Source organism: Ambystoma mexicanum, chromosome 7p (genome assembly GCF_040938575.1).
Source record: "Ambystoma mexicanum isolate Mex_15411 chromosome 7p, UKY_AmexF1_1, whole genome shotgun sequence".
NCBI classification, from domain to species: domain Eukaryota; kingdom Metazoa; phylum Chordata; class Amphibia; order Caudata; family Ambystomatidae; genus Ambystoma; species Ambystoma mexicanum.
Window position 1 is genome coordinate 148,817,068 of NC_090939.1, and position 23,656 is coordinate 148,840,723.

General features: G+C 45.4%; 1 protein-coding gene across 9 annotated transcripts in view; it reads right to left on the reverse strand.

Moving 5' to 3' along the window:
- POU2F1 (POU class 2 homeobox 1) overlaps positions 1 to 23,656 on the reverse strand; it is a 1,344,877-nt gene that overhangs the window by 1,142,102 nt on the left and 179,119 nt on the right. For 5 of the 9 annotated variants that reach the window (XM_069635943.1, XM_069635951.1, XM_069635949.1 and 2 more), the window contains 3 exons: positions 7,985 to 8,046; positions 7,061 to 7,167; positions 6,303 to 6,334 (listed from right to left, as the gene is read on the reverse strand). In XM_069635943.1, coding sequence (XP_069492044.1) covers positions 6,303 to 6,324 — 22 coding nt within the window. In that variant the 5' untranslated portion in view covers positions 6,325 to 6,334; positions 7,061 to 7,167; positions 7,985 to 8,046. The remainder of the gene's footprint in view (positions 1 to 6,302; positions 6,335 to 7,060; positions 7,168 to 7,984; positions 8,047 to 23,656) is intronic. The other 4 variants (XM_069635947.1, XM_069635944.1, XM_069635950.1 and 1 more) reach the window with 1 other exon arrangement.

Here is a 23,656-nt window from a genome sequence, read left to right on the forward strand (position 1 = left end):
GCGTTTTGTTAGATAATGAATAGCATAATTGAATACATCTTACTATCCATCTGGAGATGGCATTTTCTCTGCCTGATGCTATGGAGACAGACAGTTGATCTGTTTTTCTAAGCGGTCTTGTCTTGTTTACGTAGTGATTGACCGCCCTCCTCACATCTAGAGTGTGAGTTTTACCTCAGCTGAGCTAGTTTGTTTCTGAAAGAAAGCTGGAAGCTCAATGGATTGGTTCACGTGGAATTTAGAAATGAATTTAGGGGAGAACCTAGGATGAGTATGTTAAACCAATTTATCTTTATGTATGATAAAGGGTCCTGCAATGACAATGCTTGCAATTCACTAACTCTTCTTATAGAAGTAATAGCCACTAAGAAGGCAGTTTTCTATGTCAGGTGTTTAAAGCTTGACTTATGCATAGGCTCGAATGGGGGGCCCATGAGCTTTGTTAACACTACATTGAGATCCCATTCTGGTGGTGGGTTTCAAATGAATGAATGCTTTAATGACTGGAATCTTCCACCACAATACCTTGCTTTGAGAGGTGGTATAAGCTGATAAAGCCGCCAGGAGGAATACTAACCCTGAGTCTAACAAGTGGAGCATATAGTCGAGAATGTGAGAATGAGTACATTCTATGGGGTTTGTTTGGACTGGCACCAAATTACGAATCTCTTCCACTTGTCAAAATAACAGTGTCCAGTGTAAGGTTTTCTTGCCTCCTTGAGGATATCCATGCACAGCTGTGGTAATTATTGGTGTCCAAACTCTGACTTCAGGAGCCATGCTGCCAAGTTCATTGAGTGGGGCTCAGAGTGTATCGTTGTTCCTCTGTGTTGGGTTAACAGGTTGGTTAGTTACGAGAGCTTGATGGGATCGCACAAAGGCAGTTTGCGCAGATGCAGATACCATGGTTTTCTCCCCCACATAGGAGCAACTAGGACGAGCGTCATCTGTTCTGTGTATTTTGTTCGCAATCATGCTCATTAATGGTGTCGGAGGGGCGGGGGACGAGAGGCATAAGAAAATTTCCCTGACCAGTTCATCCATAGGGCGTTCCCCTTGGAGTCCGGCTGGGGGAACGTTAATGCGAAGTCTGGGCATTGCTTGTTTTCTCTTGTATCGAACAAGTCTAGTGTGGGATAACCCCAATGAGAGAAGATGTGGTCTACGACGCTCAAGTGTAGTTGCCACTTGTGTTCCTCTGGTAGGGGATCGCTGCTCAGAGAGTTTGCTAGAGTGTCGAGTACCCCTGGAACGTGTTGGGAGGATAGGGAGATCCCCCATTTGAGTGCCCACCTCCATATTCTTTGTGCCAACTTGGATAGATTTGGAGAGTGTGTTTTTCCCCCCTGTTTGTTGATATAGAACATGGCAGTTGTGCTGTCTGTTAGAATTAGAACCGACTGGTTCGTCAGTTGCATCTCGAATGCCTGAAGTGCTTCGAGTACTGCTAATAGTTCGAGTAAGTTGATATGGTCCTGTACAGTGACCCGTGTCCACAGACCGTGTGCTGTGCAGTGAACGTAATGCCCCCCCCACCCGGAAAGTGACGCGTCTGTTGTGGCAACCACTTTCGCCTCCGGATCGTGGAAGGATTTTCCCTTTAACAGATTTTCTTTCGACCACCAGCCTAGGTTTTGTACCAGTGTTAGCGAAATAGCTTCTAGATTGTCCCACTGACCACTTGCCTGAGACCATTGTTTCGCCAACCACTCCTGCATTGGTTGCATGGGCAGACGTGCATGTGGGACTAGATAAATGCACGATGCCATCATGCCTAGTACTCGCATTGCTTTGCGTACGCTTATCTGGAGACCAGCTTGATACTGGTGTATTTGACAAAGCATGTTTAGCACTCTTTCCATGGACGGAAAGGCTAAGCCCGTTTGGGTATCTAATACAGCTCCTAGGAACTGTTTGGAAGTACTTGGTACAAGACGACTATCATTTATCGAGAAGCCCAATTGATGGGGAAGATGTATGGTTCTTTGAAAGTTTAGTTTGCAAAGATGTGGAGTTTCTCCTGTGATCAGCCAGTCGTCCCGGTAGGGGGTACACTGGGATTGCCTCTCTGCGCAGGTGTGCTGCCACCACCGCCAGTACTTTTGGTGAACACCCTTGGAGCTGATGCTATTCCGAAGGGTAGCACCTTGAATTGGTAGTGCTGGTTTGCTACTTTGAACCGCAAGAGTCTTCTGTGGACTCGAAGCATTGAAATAGGAAAATAAGCATCTTTCATATCCATTGTTGCCATGTAATCCCCCCGCTTTAGCAGAGGGATTACTTCTTGTAGCGTAGTCATGCAGAACTTTTGTGGCTTTACATATTTGTTCGCAGGGCGTAAGTCTAATACCTGGCGCATTGTCAGATCTTTCTTTGGTACAAAGAAGGATGTTGAATAGACTTCCTCTATCAAGATGAGTCGTTCCTCAATGTTTTCCTTTGGCGGGGGGGGGGGGGGGGGGAGTTTTGATGGCGATTCTAGGAGCTCCACGCAATAACCTTCCGCTACTGTCGATAACACCCACTTGTCCGTGGTTATGGCCTATCATGCATGGGTGACATTTGAAATCTGTCCCCCGACTGGGGAGAGGTGGGAAGGTACCTGTAGCAGGGCATCATTGTTTGGGAGGCGTTCCTCCACCTCTGCCAGTGGCGACCTCTGTGCTAGCCTCTAGGATAACCTTGGGACGCTTGTCCTTGGTTGTAATTCAAGATGTATTCTGGTTTTTGCTGCAACTGGAGCCTCTTTGATTTTGTCCGCAAAAGCAGCGAAAATTGTTTCCACCCCTTTGTCCGGCCTGTTTATTAGTGAGTTGACCAAGGGACTTGAGTGTTTCATACTCGTCCTTGGCTGACTTCAAAGCATCCTCCACAGCTTTGCCAAATAACAAGTTAGGTTCTATTGGCATATTGAGCAAGGGTGCCCGAGTCTCTATTTTAAAACCGGATTGTCGAAGCCAGGCATGGTGCTTAAGAATAGTGCTTCTGCAATAACATGTAGGGCATTATCTGCAGCGTCCAGGTTGTTCTTAAACGGGAAGCTGGCAGTGGCCCTGCTTTCGGCTGCGACACGGCTAAGTTTGGTTTTCAGAGGTTCAGGAGCAGCGTCAGCTAGGGCAGTAACCTCGTCCCATTTAGTACAGTCGTAGCTTGCCAACAGTGTGCAATCGTTGGCAATTCTTGCTTGGTAAACTGCAGAAGTAGCCACTTTCCTACCCATTGGCGTAGAGTTTTTTGCTCTCTTTGTCTGGTGGAGCTTCGGAAGAGGCCAAGGGTGTACAAGCTCTCTTTCGGGATGTTGTGACCACCAGTGAGTCTGGCTTAAGCTGTCCTCTTATATATAAGGGTCAGATGGGGCCGGGCAGAATAACTTTTCTATTCTTGGGTTAACTGCCCTTGTTTGATTGGGCATTTTCAGAGAAGGTTGGAACCTCTTTTGGACAGACTTCAAAATGTGGATAGAATGGATGGCAGCCTTCTTGTCCCCCAGGATGTTCGACAAAATCTTTTACTTGCTGAGTCTCTGGAGTCTCAATGCCGAAGTGCTCAGCAGCTTTGACCTAAATGTCATTAAACATGGGTTGATTATTCACTGGGGAATCAGGTAACAGTGAATCCTGTGGAATTGGCGAGTCCATAGAATAAACCTCTGCCTCATCGTCATCATTATCCCCCTCATCCTCTTCATCATAGTACTTAGTATCTTCTTGATATTCTTCTGTGTCTACCTTAATATCAAAGATCTGCAGGAATGCAAAATTGTTTGACAGTAGACGCATCTTAAGGATCAGAAGAGACAAGAGATATTTTCCCTGATTGCTGGGATGATTGACAGGGCTGAGAAGTTGTAGCCTGATCAGCGGGAGGTGTATTTTGTAAGCTCTCAAAGGCTTGAGGGTGCTCTTCAAAGAAGTTAGCAAAGAAAGTAATTCTGGACATTACTCTATATCCTGAGCTGACCATTTGGCTGAACTGGGAATTATGCCTGGGCAAGGAACAGCAGATGTAGGCAGTCCTTTATTATGTAGGGCTTCACTTAAAGTGCCCCCACTATTCTCCTGTCGTGTATCTACAATTTCCTTAAGGTATATGTGTCAGGGGTAAGCCTTTCAGCCCGAGGTTTGTCCTTAAGGGACTTATCCTTGTCTTTTTGTTTATCCCCATGATCAAAGCTCTTAGAGGATTTTTTTGAACTGGGAGAAGTTTGATGACACAGGTTGAGTTTCGGTATTGGGAAGGGCCTTCGCCACGTCCTTTGACGTTCGGCAGTCGGGATGGTGTTCCGTCCTGTCTTTTGACGTCCGGTAGATGAGGATTAATGGGTGGCGTCTTTAGTCTTTTGGGGCCTGTCATGGGGTGATCGACTCTTGGAGTGCCCAGAGGACAGCAAATCAGCAGATCTGCCCCTAGACGCCGAATCTCAGCATGTGCTCACATCGCTGCAGGGTATGCGTTTAGTGTGGGGAGATTGGGTGCTCTTGCTGCCGGGTGTAGTCCCCCACAACAGAGCCGCCTGTCTTCCAGGGTCGGGGCCTAGCACTGGGGAACGTGTAAGTTCCCCGTTACCCTCGCCGTCCGAAAAGACGACGTTGCTGCTGTCACTGGTGGCTCCCTCCATGTCCATGGCAGCCTCAGCCTGCATGGCGCGATGGGCCCAGCTTTTTAATCCTACGATCTTTAAGGATCTAGGGTCGAAAGAGCTTGCCAGCCTGACGGTGCCCTTCGTCGTGGTCCCAATTAAGACACAGGTTACACACCTTGTGCTCATCGAACCACGTACATTTTTTGTTACAGGATGGGCAAAATTTGAAAGGTGTCCTATCCATGGTTGGGGCAGGCAGCAGGGCAACGAAGGGGAGGAGAAATACATTGTGATGTGACTGCCCCCCCCCCCCACGCTCCCTACTGTAAGGGCTTAGGTCCGCTGGGCTTTCCACGAAGGTATCCGTCGAAGTTTCTTCGTCCGACGATTTGTCACCATCATAAATCCTCCAACTCAGTCCCCCATTTGTACACGTGGTGTGTTTCCATCCTACTCCCCTTCTCCTGTCCCATCACCTTTGTCTCCACTTTTCTTTTTCCTCCTACATATGACTAGTTTGGTTTAACCCAGGCAAGAGCACAATAGACTACTATCCGGACAAGCTCCCCCGGCGCAAGACCACTACTACTTTGTAGTGTAATATAAACGCTGTATCCATAATATTAATGCTGCATTGTACAAGCATTTTTAAAAAAAATAATTCATCCACTGTTCACATTTTCATTACACTTTTGGAACTTAATATGAAAGTTAATCATCTTGAGGGTTTGGTTTTCTCATGCTTTTTGAGGTAACTACTGCAACACGCTATACCTGGAAACCTTAATAAGTTACAAGTGTTGCAAAATAATGCCCTCAGAACAGCCTTAAACATTCCTTGCTGAAACCACATCTCAAATGCTAGACGTAGCACCAACTGGCTCCCAATACATGCCACATCACATTCAGAACCCTAATGATCACTCACAAATGTTTGTCAAATTCTGCCCTTAAGTTTCTGGATGACAAATTCTCCAGAAAGCAATCCTCCAGAACCAACTACCTACACTCAAATCAAAAATATTTTCTTTTGTTATACACCAACATGCCTAAAAACCCAGTGATATTCCCATGTCAAATGCAGTGGTAAGAGTAGTCGCACTACAAACTACTAGAAGTGGGACTGCCAGTAGTACTAATACAACTACGTTTAACCTGTCTGCTCACTACGTGGGGCTATTTATATTTATGTTCAACCAAAGTATACATAACTAGCTTTAAGCTTGCTGTTGGACACGAACGTGTGAAATGCCATGCCTTGATTGAAAATTGATGACACCTGCAATTCTGCCCATTCTTGTAAAATTACTGGTGGAAGGAGAGACAAACATTGCATGCCTTGATCTGCATTCCATCCTCCACTGCCTTATACAAAGGAGAAGGGAAAAAAGGGACGCCAACAGAAATGCAAAGCAGCATATACTGTAATTTTTACGGGGAAGTTGAGCAGAGATTGGCAGAACAGAAAAATTATCAAAACACCTCATTTTTTGCCTGGGGATGAAACAACTTTGTGTACAAAAAACGAGGCAGTGAGACCGCCCCTTTCAATGAATTCTGCTAAAGCAAAAAGGCAGCACATTTCTCTTCCACAACACAAGAAGCATAATTATATGTTTTAACGTGTAGCGTCATTGGTTGTTCCACCAACCTGCTTTAAGTGAAGTGGCAGGGGGGGGAGGGAGGGGCCTAGCAGAAAAGAAAATCAAAGTGTACTTACCAGTACAAAGGCTCGCAGGCATGACAGCTCCGCTGAAAAATGAAGATAATTCAATTTTTATCTAGATCGCAAACACTGTTCTATGAAATATCAAAGCAAAATATTGTGCAAAACAAAAAGTAGTTTAACATGTATCTATGTAAAAGAAAAACTGCAAGCACTTTATTTACAGTCATCAAGGATTGGTACTACCCAACGAGGAACCGATTATCTTGGCAAGCTCTGTAAAATCATACAACCCCATCCCATTAGAAGACTTGCCTAAAAGAGAAAGGTCTTGGGCCAAACGAGATTTAGCCGATTTCCAGGGTACACGTTGCACTATAGATAAAGCCATATAGGACTAAAGTAAAACAAATATTGTAAATAAACCACCTTTGCGGCCAATGAGCTACTTGGTCAATGCAAAACTTGGCAGGTTAAAGATCTTAGGTTTCTGGCTTTCAAACATGTCCTGCACTGAAAATCAGCCTCTCGCAAAATATGAATTACCAAATCAATGACATAGCCATCAGGAAAGTGCAATACATACACCATCTCTAAGAAACATTACAATGGGGATTCCTCTGTTTTAGGTAGTCCCTACTTCCCATTCCATATGCAGCTGCAAAGGCCCTAATGTGGAGTATGCAATACCAAACATGTTCAAATACCTATTCATGCATGCATGGGAGAAAAGAGCAGGGCATGTGGTTTTATGTCCTTTCCAGCGAAGACAAATGCATTGGGAGTGTCTGTGCCACTCTATATAAACTTACAGTTGGGAAGAAGGGAGACAGGAGGGGTGGTCGGGATGACTTGAGGGCCTTTGCACATTTCACTTGTATATCCAGTGTTCAGACCTAGCCAGGAAGTGGTGGAGTTTCTAACAAGATGAAGGAAAAGGAGGCCAGACAAGTAAGGCAAACCGAATACTTTGTTGAAGAAATAACAACTTCATTAATTGTCATTCAAATGGTAAATGTAGCAACTTCATACAAAATGAAAAAGCCACTCTTTAGGGAATGGTTACTAACGTTATATTCAGAACATGGAAAAAAACAAATGGGGATGCAACAGACTGTCAGTCAGTTCCCAATGGAATGGTCAGATGGAAACAGGGGACCGCAGGAAAGAGGGTGGCTTAATGCGATGTCGAGTGCATCTTGTCTTGACCTTCATCAATAAATAAGAAATCAAATAACACTATTGATCTTTTACACAAAATGCACTACCACCTTTAAGGGTAATGCCCATGGAAAAAAAGATATTTAAAAAAAAAAAATCGCTGTCCTCAGCCTCGTTTTCCACGGGCTTGAGGTCCCAGAAAGAGAGAAGTAACATGCCAGTTGCAGGTCAACAGCAGACAAATCGCATTGGGTGAAATCGGAACCACTGTAATGTCTGCCAGCCGACACGTTTCAATATTTGTACATCTTAAATTAGGCTCTACAGGAAGCAATCATTTTATTTTTCGAAGGGAGTTTTGGCGCTTAAATAACACATCATCACACACAAACTTAAAACGCTACTCGTTGAATCAACCCTGTGATTCAAAAATTAAAACACAGAGTCATACTGACTTGACCCGTGTCACATCTTAATTGGCGGCCCCCGGACAGGTTAGTGCTTTCATTTCTGACAGATTTGAAAGTTAGAAAAAATGTCAATCAAGGTTCAAGTATAAATGAGACTTTAAATACCTGTTTCAAGAACTCGTGCTCGCTATATCGAATGATACTTTTTATACATGTGGAAGCAGGTCCTAAAAAGAAAGAGACAAACACAAGGGTAAGATTGCCTTAATTTGGTGTATTCCAGCATCGCTTACACCCGCAAAAGGAACAACACAGGATACAGGTGCAGAGCGAATCTTTTCGGTTTTTGCAGGGAGTGGGGTGTTAAAAGCCCCGGTAATCCAAATAAAAAGTCAATGTTTAGCAAGACATTCAGCAAAGCATTTTAAATGCAATTTTTTTAAAACAAATGTATATTTAGAGCATTAATACAAAAACAAGAGCGCATAATATACTTCACTCCAACCATTGGCCTATAGAGGGCGCGTTTAAACAACAAATCCATCACCCGCACTAAAATTATATCACTATTACTACATTTATTTCCAATTCGGCAGGCGGCTGAAAGGCGCTTTTCTAGAGAATCATTAGTGTAGAACTCAACAGAAACCAAGACTCTAGTTCCTTTGTAATGTTTCAGTCATGCTGCAAGAACACTAAATCACTAAACCTGTCCGGTCTTTGGTTACTGGAAAAGCAGAGTTTTTTCAAGACTGATTGACACAGGGTTTGTTGGTGCCGTGTTAGTCGTTTTAAAATAAAGTGCTTATACCTTTTATTGCACTAACGGATAGTATTATGACAAGATGGTAGTTTCGAAGTCACACAGACCTCTTAATCATAAGGGGGTCACACGATAAATGAGCAACAAAAGAAAACGCACACAGAGCTGGACATCACTTTTACATAAAAAAAAAGACAAGGGGCTCTCCCACTTTCAACGCCTTTGACTGCCCCCCTTATCTAAAGGGCCATACATTGCAAACTAAACTAACACGCTCAACGCTTTACCCATGGAAAAGTGACGTCCAGCTCTGTGCGTGTTTTCTATTGTTGCTCATTTATCATGTATAAGGGTAGGGCTAAAAGAACAGTTTTTTTTTTATTTAGAGAGGACTTTAAACGTGCACAAATCCCATAATAAACTTTATGCAATATGTTTATTGTTCGCTTGTTAGGCGCTTATACAGCAAGTAAAATACCGTTTCAAAGCGCCCACAGGGCAAAGGGAGGGCACAAGGGAGTGAAACGCATTTAATAGCACAATACTTAAAAGCAGTGGAGGGGAAAAAGGATGAACCTAGTATGCCTTGTGAGTATTCAGAACGTCCAAGTGCAGCAAGGAAGAGGGCAGAGGGGGTAGTGCTGGGGTGTCCAAGCTTGCGGGTGACCCACAGATTAAGTGCCTGGTATGGTGGGTGGTACACGGCCAGGAGCCACGATGGGTGTGAGAACGAACCTCAATGGCGGAAGGTGTGTCAAGTGCTGGGGGGTAGACGGGAGCTGGGGCGATTGGATGTGGGAGGTCAGGGGCCCAGAGGATGCATTAGGACCCAGAACACCAATCACAGCAAATGTGGGATTAGCAGAGGAGAGAAGAAGGGAAGGAGGTGGTAAAGAGGAAAGTCGTGAGGAGCTTCCAGATTCTAAGAAAGTCCTGCTCAAGACGAGGAGGTTGGGGGAGGCTGTTCCATAGGAGGGAGCCAGCTGAGGAAAGTGATCGCCCACATACCCTCCGTTTAGCAAAACGCTTTACACACAAGTAGTTAGTGCCAGAGGTACATAGTGGTCTATAGGGAGTGTATTTAGTAAGATAAAGTTGAAGATCGTGTGGTCTCTGGACCCAAACAGCCTTGTGGATGCTGCATAGGGATTTGAATTTAATCTGTGCAGCAACCGGGAGCCAGTGAAGACTTTTATGGGCAGGAGAGATGCAGTCCCTGGTCTTAAAGCCAAGGATAATTATTGCTGCCCTATTCTTGATTAGCTGGAGGGGGTCTCAGAGTAGAGGAAGGTAGATTCAGGAGGAGGCTATTGCCATAGTCAAGCTTAGAGAGAACCAGGGCTCGGGTAAAATTGAGCCTCTGGGGGAAAGGGAGAATTCCTTTGAGAAGGAAGAGCTGAAAGTGGGACTTCTTGGCAATGTCCTGAGTGAGGGTGGGAGAGAAGAGTTGAAGATGACCCCAAGGTTTCTGGCTTCAGAAGCGGGGGGGGGCCCAAAGAGGAAGGCCAGAGTGAGGGGAAGAAGGAGGGAGCAGGGGTCCCGATAGGAAGGATCTCAGTTTTACAGGCATTGAGGCAGAGATCGTTGGAGGTGCACCAGGACTGGACGGCAGATAGGCAGTCAGGGATGATGGAAGGTGCAAGAGGGTCGGCAGGAAGTTTGAAAAAAAAAAAAGAGTTGTGTGCGTGTTTTCTTCAGCACTGGCATCAATACTGCTGCGAGACCCACTTGAACTCCACGTCGAACGGTGTCCTGTACGTCACATGGTTTTCTACTTGTGAACTTCTTGATAACTAGGGCTGTTAAACGCGGAAATCCACCAATGCACCTCATGTTTGTCGACTTTAAGTCGGCCTTCAACACTGTAAACAGGGGAACCTTGAGTTGGGGGATGCCGCAGGACCTACTTCATATCATTCAAGATTTACGTACTGATACACAAGTACAAGTGAGGTTAAATACCACGGGTGCCTGCACTTAAGAAGTTATGACAAAGGCCTAAGGCAAGGCTGTGTTCTGGCACTCATGCTCTTGAACTTATACATGGTTTACCTGCCATTAAGTTTTACTGGTGTGGGGAATTTTCTGCATAATATAGGGTTATGACAGGTTGCATGCATTATGTATGCGGATGACGTAGTCATCTTAGACCAAACTAGAGGGTCTAGGCCGTGCAGCAGGATAATTGACCATATTTGCAGAATCTAAGGATCTAATAATAAACCCCTCTAAAAGTAAATATATGGTGTTTGGTGCCAAGAAGGGGAATATTTCTATGGCGAAATCACTGGTGGAAAGGATAGATGAATTTAAGTATCTGGGCTAATGAAAGACTCAATGGTGAAGTTGCCTTACGAGATAAATGGAATAAATCCTTGGCCCCAACGGCGTGGACTAAAACATTCTCAGATCAACCAGGAGGTTACAGTATAAAAGGAAATCATCTCCATCTATGGCCACTGCATTGTACCTACAATCACTTAGGAACTCAAGGCTTTCTATCAACTAAGGTTTGAATCTTTAAACCCTTTGGAGGGTAAAATATGGAGGAGACTTCTGGGTATGGTACAATGTGTTCCCATCCAGGCGATCCGCCTGGAATTAGGGTTAACGTCTATAAAGGGTCTATTATTGTTGAAACGTGGTCTCCAATATATTAAGGAGCCAAAGGCCTACTACTTGCCATTCTAGGTAATGCCATGGTAAGTTTACTAAGACAGACCTGGTGGCATTAAGACATCATGCTTCGATCTATTCCAATGAGTAGAATGGTCACCAGAATGGGAAAAGGAATACTTACTAAACAGGCTGTTCACAAAAAAGCTTAAGTCTGGGATTGGGGTCAAAGCCATAAACATCTAGCTGGATTGAAAAACAACAAGAATTGAGTGTCAGGGTACTTATCTAAAGCCCCAGGCGTAGCTTCTGCTCTCGCCAGTGGCATAAATTTCGGGGGGCAGGAGTGTTTGTCTCCCCCAACTTTCCGCGGCACACCTTTTTGTCCCCATTCATTTGGATGGGGCACCTTTTCTTCAGAAGCAATGTCCCCCCCCAACATTTTCAGCAAAGTTACTCCACTGGCTCTCGCCATCCCCCGCGTGAAGGTTTATTATGCTCATCTGCTTCAACCAACTGCGTGCCCTTAGTGTCATTGGGTCTAGGGTTGGGCACGCCTAAGAAGAAAGGGGCTGCGGATTATGTAAATGTCAAAACAAACCGGCATTTGCAAACAAGTTGTTGTAGGTTGGGCAATCCTTAGTTCTCCTATTTGGGAGGATTATGTAAGTGAACCAGATGAAATTAAGACGAGATCCTTCTGGAGAAAGTGCCTTATGGTCAGAAATAGCCGTACCAATATGTTTAAACACTGGCAAAGCATTGTGAAGATTTTTGAAACTGTGTTGAAAGTGTGATTGAAATATGGACGATATATATTTAAGAGGTAAATTCATTTTATTTTTTGAATGCTCATTTTAGTGTTTTACTAGCAAAAGTACCCGTTCTCCAAACAGGTTCTACTAACTGTTAATAATGAATAATCCTGTAGGTCGCTGTTCCGCCTTACTCTGGTGCAGTTCGTTGTGGTTCACTGCTGTGCAGTATTGTGCGTCCTAGGTCCTTCAAACATGATTTGAGGTCCCACCGCGACCTTGTGTTTTTTTCCTCGTTTCAGGACCGGTTGAGGAACATTTTTTTCCCTCCCGGTGAAGATGGTGTACGGCTTTGTCAGCAAGCGTGATCTTGCAAACATCCTCTGGAAAAGTAATTTCACCTGATGCAGCCAAAATGTGGACATTTCTGGAATGCTACCTGCCTTCACCTTCGCCTCTCTGGTCCGTTCGCCTTCCATCCATTTTTTGTTTCACTTCCCAGTGAGCATGGTTTACGGCTCAGTTGGCAGGCCACAAACACTTTGACTTTTGCTGAAATCCGGAGAAAGGGGTGGGGTGTCCAAATGTCATGTAGCCAGTAACATACGGAGAGTCCCGATAGGTAACTATGCACAATTTGGTGCAGACTGGTGAAACGGTGTGGAATTGTATAAGGAACACTGCTTTGCGCCACAAACCCACACACAATATTTGAATTTATATATTCGATATATTGATTTATACATTAGTGAAACATTCTTGGAAACTGAAAAACAATTAAAAGTAGCATGGGCCATTCGGATTTATGCACATTACCATTTCTAATTACACAACACTCACACTTCTTAAGGGACAAGCTCGGACCATAGCCACTCCCAATTACCTACTCACAGATGTGTCTAGAGCCACCTAACGTCAATCACACTTATGTGATTAAATGTTAAAGATATTTATATAGCGCACCGTCAACAACAGAGTTGGTCCCCTGGCAGATCTGTAAAAAAGAAGGAGGGCGGGTGAGGTTAGTCGGGTGGAGGGAGAGTGGGAAAAGTGGTGTGCTGTTGGCGGCTTCAGTTCGGTATACACCGTGCACTGGGCTTTGGCGCGAGTATCGGACCGGGTCGAAACCTTGTGTGCTGATCATGTGGTGTTTGTTGTTGATGCCATGTGGTAAAGTGCGTGCAGTTTGCTGGGCGAGAGATGGTTGTGTGGATTTTTGGGTGGGTAAGGTATGCAGAGATTTGAAAGTTTGGTTAGTGGGTACTGTATCCTGGTTCTAATACATCTTGTTCCATTTAAATTGTATTCCTGTGGGTGGCTTTATTGCCGATTTCCTGCATTGGCCGTTTGATGGCACGCTCCCAGCTTTATCCTAATGAGATTTGTGTAATGTGGTAGGGTGTGTTTCTCTCCCTCTCGTGTAGGAGTTGAGGTTGGGTGCTCTCTATTCCCTTGCTATCTATCGTGACATAGATCTGTTGGAGCTTGGGTGTGGTTTTCGGTATGTCATGGAGTGTCTTCCTTAGAGTCTATTGTTTAGTTGATTGCTTGTCTGTGACGGCACAGCACCCTCCCAGCTGTATCCTAAGGAGCACTGTATAATGTGATTGGGTATGTCTATTTCTCTGCCTATGTTGTAGGAGCTGAGGGTTGGGTGCTCTGTTCCCTTGCTATCCATCGTGACATGGGTCTGTTGGGCTTGGGCGTGGTTCAGGGCCAGGTTTCCATTGATGAATCGTCCTGGTACTTCTGTCTTGGTCTGGCAATGTATTCAGTCTTTAGTGTCCTCCTATCAGGTCCATCTCTCAGTCGTTTGGTGTGTCGTGGAGTGTCTTCTTTAGATTCTATTTTTCAGTTGATAGTTTGGTGGGAGTCGGGATCTGTGTCTTCATTTATCATTGTTTTAGTTGTGTGTGTCCCTGTGGGCGGTCTTCTAGTTGCAAAATGAAGAGCCAGGATTTGAGCAGATTCCTGAAAAGTAGGTGGTTTTTTTGTGTTGCGTATGTTCTTTGGTAGGTCATTCCAGTTTTTCGGTGCCTGGTGCGAGAAAGAAGATCCTCAGAGTATTCTTTTAGTGTAGGGTTTTGGTTCCAGGAGGATGTCGCTGCTAAATCTAAGCGTTCTTGTTGGTTGATGTAGGTGTAATTCGTCTCTCAGGAACTCTGCGCCTTGTTTGTGTATTGCTTTGTGTGCAATGCACATTGTTTTTTATTGGTAGCCAATGTAGCGTTTATAGCGCAAGTGTGATGTGTTCTCTTCAAGGTAGTTTGAGAAGCAATCTGGCTGCCGCATTTTGTAAGCTTAGTTTTTTTGGAAGTCGTTCAGGCATATCCAGATATAGGCTATTGGCGTAATCCACTCTGGACATGGCGAGAGCTATGATGGTGGTTGTTTGGTTGATGAATGGCAGGAATGGTAGGATCCTTTTTGCCGCTCGCAGGAGAAAGAAATATTTCTTGAGTAGAGCGTTTACTTGTGGCTCTAAAGTAAGATTGTTGTCCATCAGGATCCCCCGGTTTCCTACAATTGGCGATGGTGCTGGGGTTGTGCAGAGTTCCCTCGGCCAAGGGATGTAGTGGTTGTCTCCTCCGTTTTTTGCGACAGTCATTTCTGTTTCGCCGGGGTTGATTTTTAGGTAGAGTTCATCCAGTTGAATACGTCACAAAGGCAGTTCTCCAGTGGTTTTCTTTTGAGTGTCTTGCATTTTGAATATTTAATGTGTCGTCGGCGTAGTTGTAGCAGGTGAAGCTGTGTCTTTTTGATGATTCTGATTAGTAGTGATCGGTAGATGTTGAAGAATTGCAGGGAGAAGGATGATCCTTGTGGTACTCCACATGTGGAGTCTCTCAGGTTGGATTTGAAAGGTTTCATCCATATGGTTTCCGTTCTGTTTGTTAGGAAGGATTTGATCCAAAGTAGGGTGGGGTGTCTGTTATTCCCAGTCCTTCTAGTCTCGTTATGAGGATGTCGTGATTAACTGTGTCGAATGCTGCGGATTGGTCTCGAAGTATCAAGGCAGTACTGTTGTCCGAGTCTGCGTTTGTTTTTAGGTCGTCCCATATTGAGAGGAAGCGGATTCCATTCCTCTCATTGGTCTGAAACCAATTTGTGCCAGGTCTAGTAGGAAGTGCTCTTCTATGAATTCTTGGGGTTTTTTGTATATGTAAGTTTCTAGCAGTTTGGCTGTGTATCGGATGTTCGAGATGGATCTGTAGTTGGTGAGGTCCTCTACGTTTCCCGCTGTATCTTGGAGTAGTGGCCTGATGTACGCTGATTTGAAGGACTGTGGGACTTCCCTGTCGAGATTGAAAGGTTGAGGACAATCCTGTGATATTCAAAACGAGTCCATTGTTTAAGAATTGATTTGTATTTGTCCGGGGGGCAAGGGTCCTCAGGAGAACCAGGGTTGTTGCTTTGATTTACCAGTTTGACGAAACCCTCCACTGATATTCCGGGAAAGCTTTATAGTTTACTCGGATGTTCCTCATGAGGATAGGTGGGGGTCATAGTATGATTGAGTGGTCTGCTTTGTATAGTTTGTTGGGTGCTGATGACTGTTTTTGAAGTGGTCTGCTAGGTCATTGCATAGTTTCATCGAAGAAATTGGCGTATTGCTGCAGCCCAGTGGATTTTTTATTTTGTTTATGATTTTGTAGAGTTCTTTTTGGGTGCTTGGTGCTTTGAAGATTCGGTCGTCGTAGTGTTTCCTTTTGCTTTTTGCATTTCCTTTTTGTATGCGCAGAGCAAAGCTCTTCTGAGGTCAGGAGTTAAGTCTCTAACACATGGGAAATGCTGCATACTGCGGGTGCAGAAATGTACAGTTCCTCAAGCATGGGTTTTGGGGCATGCGAGACAATGACTTCTAGATTATGGGGAAATTGTACACAGTCAGTATGCCAAGGTGGGAAAGTCATATTGGTCATGGTCATTTTGCTTCAACATGCGTGTGCTGCAAGCAAATAGGGAGGCGGCTGTGCTTAAGGGAGGGACTGGCATGGAGTCTGAGCATCCTGGATAGGTAGGGAGCGGCCAGGATGTTAAAGTTCGTAGAGGGACAGGGCGCGTAGACCCGGTAATTGGACTATGGGACGTTAGTTACACCTGGGTGTTACAGGGTGTACTACATCCAACCGAGAGGGCTTCCACACGTACTAACTTGTGTGCGTGAGTGCGTATTCTCCTGACACGTCGATTTACATTTCTTTACACATAGCTTTCAGCCAGATACACTTACAAATGCACAAACAGTAGCAGGGCAATCCTATTTCAGGTGCAGTACAACAGTGGGAGAGAGCAACTAGCGGTGGATGATGGGGAGTGCAGGATACGGAGACAGCACAAAACACAAAAAGGGGTGCTAAGAGATTGGCTACATACAGGTTAAGGAGTATAGAGGAACTGAAAGCAAGGGATAATGGACTTGAGAGGTATATAAATGTGGAAGTAGGTAGAGGGTCTGTCATGTGTAAGGACGTGGCACTGAAGTAAGGATTTGAATGAGTGGATCATGGTAGCAAGAAGCGAGGAATGGAAATTCAAAGTAGTACAGGGAATACGGGGAACAAAGATGAGGGTGTGTACAAAAGTGGAGGATGTGTGGGGAGTGTAGCAAGAGCTAGTGCTGGAAATTTGAAGAAGGACCGGTTTATCATTGATAACCAACCAGCATATAGGCGATGTTTGGTGGTAGGGCAAGAAATCATTGTGGGAAAATGGAGTACTTGGTCAAGCCGGGAGGAGTAAAATAGAGAGGCTGGCTCAGTAATTTGCTCATTACCAACAATAGTATGAGGGGTTTATTAGCTTACTCATAAAGGAGGGGCAGGGGTTTTATGATATTAACCACATTACTCATGACTGCTATAAAAGGCAGAAACAATTGTGTGAAGGGTAACATTACTATTAAATAAGACCCTGAAGGTATGTGCTTCTGGGGGAGGCGGCAGTACATTGCGCATAAATGAGACGACGGAAGGAGAGGGGGTGGGGGGGGGGCATTAGTCAGGTAGGTTGATTGCCATTACTTTAGAAGCATGAAACTGCAAAATGCCATTCAGTGGCCGATAGCGGAAAGGGAATCAGTTGAAGGAAAAGGGGTAAGGAGTACAAATAGGGAAGATGACGTGTTATCTGCAAGAGGGTAGGAGGAGATGGTATGACCGAGGGTGGAGGCATAGAGAATGAGCAGTAGGGGGGCAAGCACAGAGCATTTAACTCCCTAAGATAAGAGGCAATCCGTTTAAAATCAGTTTTCTCGATTGCAAGGTCAGTGCGGGTCAGAATAATAGAGGAATAGTCTCTCTTATCAAAGGCACAGGATGACGATCAAGGTCAATTTGCAATTTTGAGTTCAAGCGCTGGGTAAGGGCTGATTTGGTAGAAAGATAGCTTTGGAAATTAACAGACTAGAGAGGGCCTCGGTGATCATTTGAATTCAGGTAGAAACCAATCCTATTGAAGATTAGGTGTTTGCGTATTTTAGACGAATAGAGGATGTGAGATACAGGATGATAGTTGGAAAGACTGGCAGGGTTAGCTGAGGGCTTCTTTATGAATGGCAAGGCAATAGTTATCTGAAAGCCGTATGGAAAGACTCAGAGAAAGAGAAATTGAAGAGGGGGAGAGCTAGAAGAAGTTGAGGGGTGCATCCTTCACCGCCTGCGAGTCAACCGGGGATCAGGAGGGTTGGCAGACCTAAGGATGAGTCCCACTTCATACAGCAGAGTTGGCCGAATTAGAATAAACAGGGTGTGATGAATAAGCACCCTGGGGGAAGAATGAAGCAAGGGGAATAGGAGGGTGATTAAGGTGTCACATATTGCTACAATTTTAGAAGACAAGTAGTTGGCAAAGTCAGTAGTTGAGATGGATGAAGAGATCACCCTAAGGCAAGGAGGATCCAGTATGGCTTGTAGTGTGGATGAAAGTTTGCATGGATACGAGCATAGATTGTTATCAGACAGGAGAAGTACGAAAACCTAGTCAGTTGAGGGTGATGGAGGACAAGAGGACACTAATAAGCTAAGAGAAGAGCGGTGACCCAAGGCTGTGGAAGAACTGTAGAAGGGAAAGATGAGAATTTCCCCTAAATAACTGTCTTGCGCTACATGGCCACGTCCCTCTAGAATACACCATTTGGGCGTCCCCTCTGAACCCCACCCCCCCCCCCCCCCAAGACTCAACTGCCAGCCTCACCCCACCAGTTTTTCTCCATCTGCCTAGGCTGTACTAGACTAAGGTCTATGTTTAACAGGGGAAGGTGGGAGGGTATATAGATAAAGAGGGATCAAGGACTAAGTGTACTGTAGTTACTACAGTAACTTTTTCTTACTCTTATGTTGCTTCCCCTTCTGCCATACTCTTGGAAGACTACCAAGCATTGCAAACCTAGAGCGGTCAAGGGCTTAGTCTTAACTAGACAAACATTCTGCAGCACTGTCAGCCAAATCCATCATCCACCCTAGAGTTGTTATTGATTCAACAGCGCTTGCATAAAGCAAGGTCCAAGTAGCACCTCTGGGAAAGATGTCACAGGGCGCACGTCTTTGCAAGGTAATCAAAGCCACCTTAGTCCGACCAAGGGGTGTACAAGGCCTAATGAGGAAGCAATTTCTGATCGCTTTTTTAAAATGCAGGAAACTGCATCAAGAGGATGGCACAGGGATCGATAAAAGCAAAGCAAAAAAAAAAAAAGAGCAGACTTCCTGGGGATTTTGTGATCAATACTACCACCTTGTATTTTGGATACAAAGGACTTTGAGCGTATTGAACCACTCAAATGTCCAAATCAATCGTTCAGCAGAGTGCATTGCAGTACATTAGAAACAGCGTACATGATTAGAGCGTAGGGCAACAGATTTCTAGAACTGGGATATGAGCTGGATGCAGTAGAGGTCCCTGAACCTACAGATACTAACTCAAATGAAGTCATGGGAAACCTCATGGAAAAAGTGAAACATGCCGAGTTAGCACATGATTAAATGGAGATTAAAATTCGCTACAGGAGAACTTATTGAGTGTATTAAAGTGCCTTATCGAATCTGCCACTCATAAGGGTCTACCTAAAAATTGGATTTGGACACTGTGTACATGGAACACTTGGGGGTTTGCGCACCTAAAAAGTGTAGAGGGATCCTTGGGGGGCTAGTGGAAAATTAGATCTTGCTATTGCTTTGTAATTGGAGTATGATTTAATATAAAAGCTGGAGAAAAAAAAGTCACTTAAGATCCAGCTGTATTAGCAGTGAAAATCAACTTCCTTAATATTGAAACAAACACGATAAAAAATGTTATGATCCCTGAGCAGCTAACACACGACAAAATTATGGAAATAATGTCAGAGATAATTGGTTACTTTAATGCACCAGAGGACAGAGAAGCAGTGATTTTTGGTGAGGACAATAACGCTCAATGTAAATGTCAGAGTGAAAACCTGGAAACAGACTATGTGCATAGTGTTTGTAAAATTTAGCAAACCGCAGCTAATCAGAAAGGTACTTTATTGTGTGACTTCCTTGCAGATTGAGGTTATATGTTGAATGGCCGAGCAAGCGGTGACCAACCAAGGAAGAAATTGCACTGAAACGACATTAGATTACTTATTCACATACGACCCAGTGATACCATTTATTAGAAAAATAACAGTGAGAGAAAATGACTTCAGTGACCATGCAGTTTTAACCCTCTCCTTGTAGAGTAGAGAGGTCTATGAAGAACATATTTATTGTGCATTTGTAAGGCGCTTATACATCAAGTAAACTGTGTTTCAAAGCACCCACAGGGAAACGGGGAGAGAAAATGAGAGTGAAAACAAATAGAACAATAAAATATAGAGGTGGACCTAGTAGGCCTTGTAAGCATTCAGAACATGCAAGTGCAGAGAGAGAAGGGATGAGGGAGTTGGTAAGTGCTAGGTGTATCAAGAGGGAAGTAAGTGCCTGGGTGGATTGGTCAGCCGCCAATAATAAAGTGCAGGCCTGTGGGTGCCAAGGCAAAGAGCTAGGAGGGGTGGAGGCTGTAGGCATTTGGGTGTGGGAGGCCAGGACCCGGGAGGACACATAAGGGCCTTGGTCACCAATCTCAGCAACTGTGGGATTTAGCAGAAGAGGGAAGAAGGGGAGGAGGCAGTGAAAAGGAAAGTCTTGAGGAGCTTCTGGAATTTGAAGAGAATGTCTCAAGACAAGAGGAGTGGGGGGGGGGGGTGGACTGTTCCATAGGAAGGAGCATGCTAAGGAAAGTGATCGGCCACCAGCTCACTGTTAAACAAAGCTCTTAACACAAAGAGTTGGTGCCGGAGGGCCGCAAAGATCTAAAGGGAGAGTATTTAGTGAGAGCAAGTTGTAGATCGTGTGGTCCCGGCCCAACACAGCCTTGTGGATGTTGCTGAGGGATTAGAATTTGATCCTAGCAGCAATCGAGAGCCAGTGAAGAGTTTTTAGAGCTGGAGAGATGCAGTTCCTGGGCTTGAGGCCAAGGTAAGTCTTGCAGCCCTATTCTGCATTAGCTGCATGGGTTGTAGAGAAGAAGAGGGTAGATTACAGAAAAGGCTATTGCAGTAGTGTAGCCTAGAAAAAGCCAGAGCTCCAGAGACATTGAGCTGCTGGGGGAAAGTGAGGAAAGGAAGAATGTCTTTGGGGAGGTGGAGAAAAGAGCAGTCAAAAAAAGAACACCAATGTTTCTGGCTTCAGATGAAAGAGAAGGGGGAGAGCCCATAGAAGGCGGCCAGAGTGAGTGACAAAAAGAGGGAGCACAAGTCCCAAAAGGAAGGATCACGGTCTTGCTGGCGTTGAGGCTGGAAGTACACCAGGATGGCAGATAGGCGGTCAGGAATGATGGAGGACGTAAGAAGAAGATCAGAGGGAAGTTTGAAGAAGAGTTGTGTGTCATCTGCATAACACTGGAAATTTGGGGAGATGGTGGAAATAAGGTGTGCAAGCAGAGCAACATAGTTGTTAAAGAGCCAGGGAGAAAGACTGGTGCCCTGGGGGACGCCGCAGGTGAAGATAGAGGTGGTGGAGGAGAAAGAGCCCAGAATAACCTTGGACGGACAGTGAGGAAGCAGGCCAGCCAGTCCAGTGGCCGCTCTGAGATACCTAGGATATCGTGGAGTTGTTTTATGAGGATGGAGTGTATGACCATATCAAATGCAGAGGAAAGATCAAGTATAATGAGAACAGCTGGAGAGTTGGAATCAAGAGATGCAAACAGCTCCTCACGGGTGTTCAGAAGAGCAGTTTCCATGTATCCGGATGCTCAGAAACCAGATGGATAGTCGTGGAGGAAACCAACAAGCTCAGTGTGCAGGTCAGTTGGGGGAAGACCAGCATCTCCAAGAGTTTCCCAAGGAAGGGGGTGATAGATATGTGGCAGCAGTTGGCTGGACAAGATGGATCTGCAGAGTATTTTTTCAGGAGAGGCCGAACAAAGGAGTGCTTCAGGGAGGAAAGGAAAGAAACCATAGCAAAAGAGTGGTTGCAGAAATCAGCAAGTGCAGGAGCAAGGGAGCCAATATTGTCCTTAATGGTTCTGGAGAAGAAGGGGAAAACCTGTTGGGAGGAGACCTTCATGGAGCGAACAACTCTGGTGACCTCATCAGGTGTGATAGGAGAAAAGGTGGAAAGGCAGAGGGAGGATAGGAGGCAGGGGGGGTGATGGAAGGGTAGGAGGTGGGGGGACCAAGGGTGCTCAGAATGTCCTGGGCTTTTGCAGTGAAGTGTGGCCTGTGTGTTGCAAAGGGCCTGGGAGAGAAGAGGTGAAGAAGAGGTGAGGAGGAGACTGCGGATGGGTTAGCTAGATCCCTGTATATTTTACAGAGTACAGCCGTGCTGTCGGATGCATCAGAGACAAACCTGGATGCGGGCCCTTTTATTGGTGCGGATCGAGAGTCTGTACTGCCTTTGGAGCAGGCGACAGGCCACTTTGTCAGATGTTGTGCCTTAGGTCTGCCACTTCCGTTCCGCAGTTCTGCACTTGCGTTTCACGGCTGCAAGTTCGGAATCGTACCAGGTGTTACGCTTAGAGACAAGTTTCAAGCGTATTCTCATGATGGGTGCAACAATGTCAAGGGTATTAGTAATGGCAAGATGGAGGTTGTTGAGAGCAGAGTCAGAGATAAAGTCTGTAGTGGGACAAAAGGGGGTTGATGCGAAGGCAGCAGCTGACAGTTGTTCATCGGACCGATGCTCGTGAATGAGTTTGGCATGGCTGGGGGAGGCGCGGTCAGAGAGGCCGAGAGGACCCAGGAGAGAAGAGAGTGAACGGACCAGGAGAGTGGGGAGCAGAGTGAAAGATTGGTGTGGATGAAGGCATCAAGAGTGTGTCAAGCCGAGTGGATAGGACCAGAAGGGAGAGGGAGGTGCAGAAGTCATGGAAGAGAGTAGATGTTAAATCGCACATGAGGGAGTTTAGTGGTAGTTGTGAGGAGAGAGGAGACATTAGCCCATTCAAAGAGGAATAGGGTGGTAGATCCCGGTGGCCTGTAGAGGGTGGCTATGTTCAGTGAGTATGTGGGAGAGATGACCAGCTTGCAAACCAGGCTCTTAAAGGAAGAGTAAGGCTGGGTGGGTACTAGGGAAGATGGGACCCACTTCAGGAAGATGAGAGCAACCCCACCAACTGCACGGTTAGGGCGTGGTTTGAAGATGATCTTGTAGTCATCAGGGAGAAGGGAGTCAAAAGCAGTGATTGAGTTGGCCTTGAACCACATCTCGATAAGAGTAAGGATATCGAGGTAAAGGTCTTCAAGAAGGAGGCAGGTGTCGGCAGAGTGTTTGATGGCAGAACAAGCATTAAGCGTGGCTAGATGCAAGAGATCTCTGCCTTTGAAGGTTTTCCGAGGAGGGGTACAGGGCATGGTACATCAGTCGGAGATGGGGGTGGCAGACAGAGTGGAAGGAGTAGCAAGGGTTGGGAGGAAGTTAATGAGGGATGGCAGGCACCGGTCAAAGAGGGGGAGGCTGGGCTGAGGACCCTGAACCAGGATGGTGCCATCGTGATGGACATTAATGATTCACCTGGATGATGCAAACCACACCAAGAGGACTTCCCATTTAGGAAGAGGAGAGATAGTAGAGATGAGATGCGTAGTCCATAAATCTAGAGAGGGGACAGAGAAGAGGATATCAGTAAAGAACTGTCTGGAAGTTGCGCAGACATAAGTATCTGCGATAGGTAGGCCAAGGTTAGTGGTCAGGATACCTCTTAAGTTTTTTCTTCAAGACTTTGTAAGAGAGCGGGGATAGGTGATAGTATAACAGTTAGAAAAGATACAGGAGATAGTGAGTGCCATAGTGGTGGAGGAAAGGAGGAGAATGAGGAGGGCTGCACAGCACAGTACACGCACAAACTCACCAGGCGACCTAGTAGCTGAGGAAAGAAAGAAACAGTTGCATTCTGAATACATAAAAACTAAAATGGCTGCACAGATGTAAGTTGCATTACAGAAATGTAATGGCTAGGCGCTCACTCGGAGGCAAGTGAAACAAACCAGACAGACTCACACAACGGCTACCAACCGAAGAAAACACCCCAAGCCCAGCCAACATGCGTTAACCGGGTTCAGGCTGCCAACGGCACATCACCGCTCTCTTGCACTTTTCCCCGCTTATTCCCATTAACACACCCCCCCCTCCCTTTTTCAGAGCCGCCATAGTGCAATGGCAGCACTCCCGTGGCGATAGTGTGCGGTACAAATATCCTTTAACA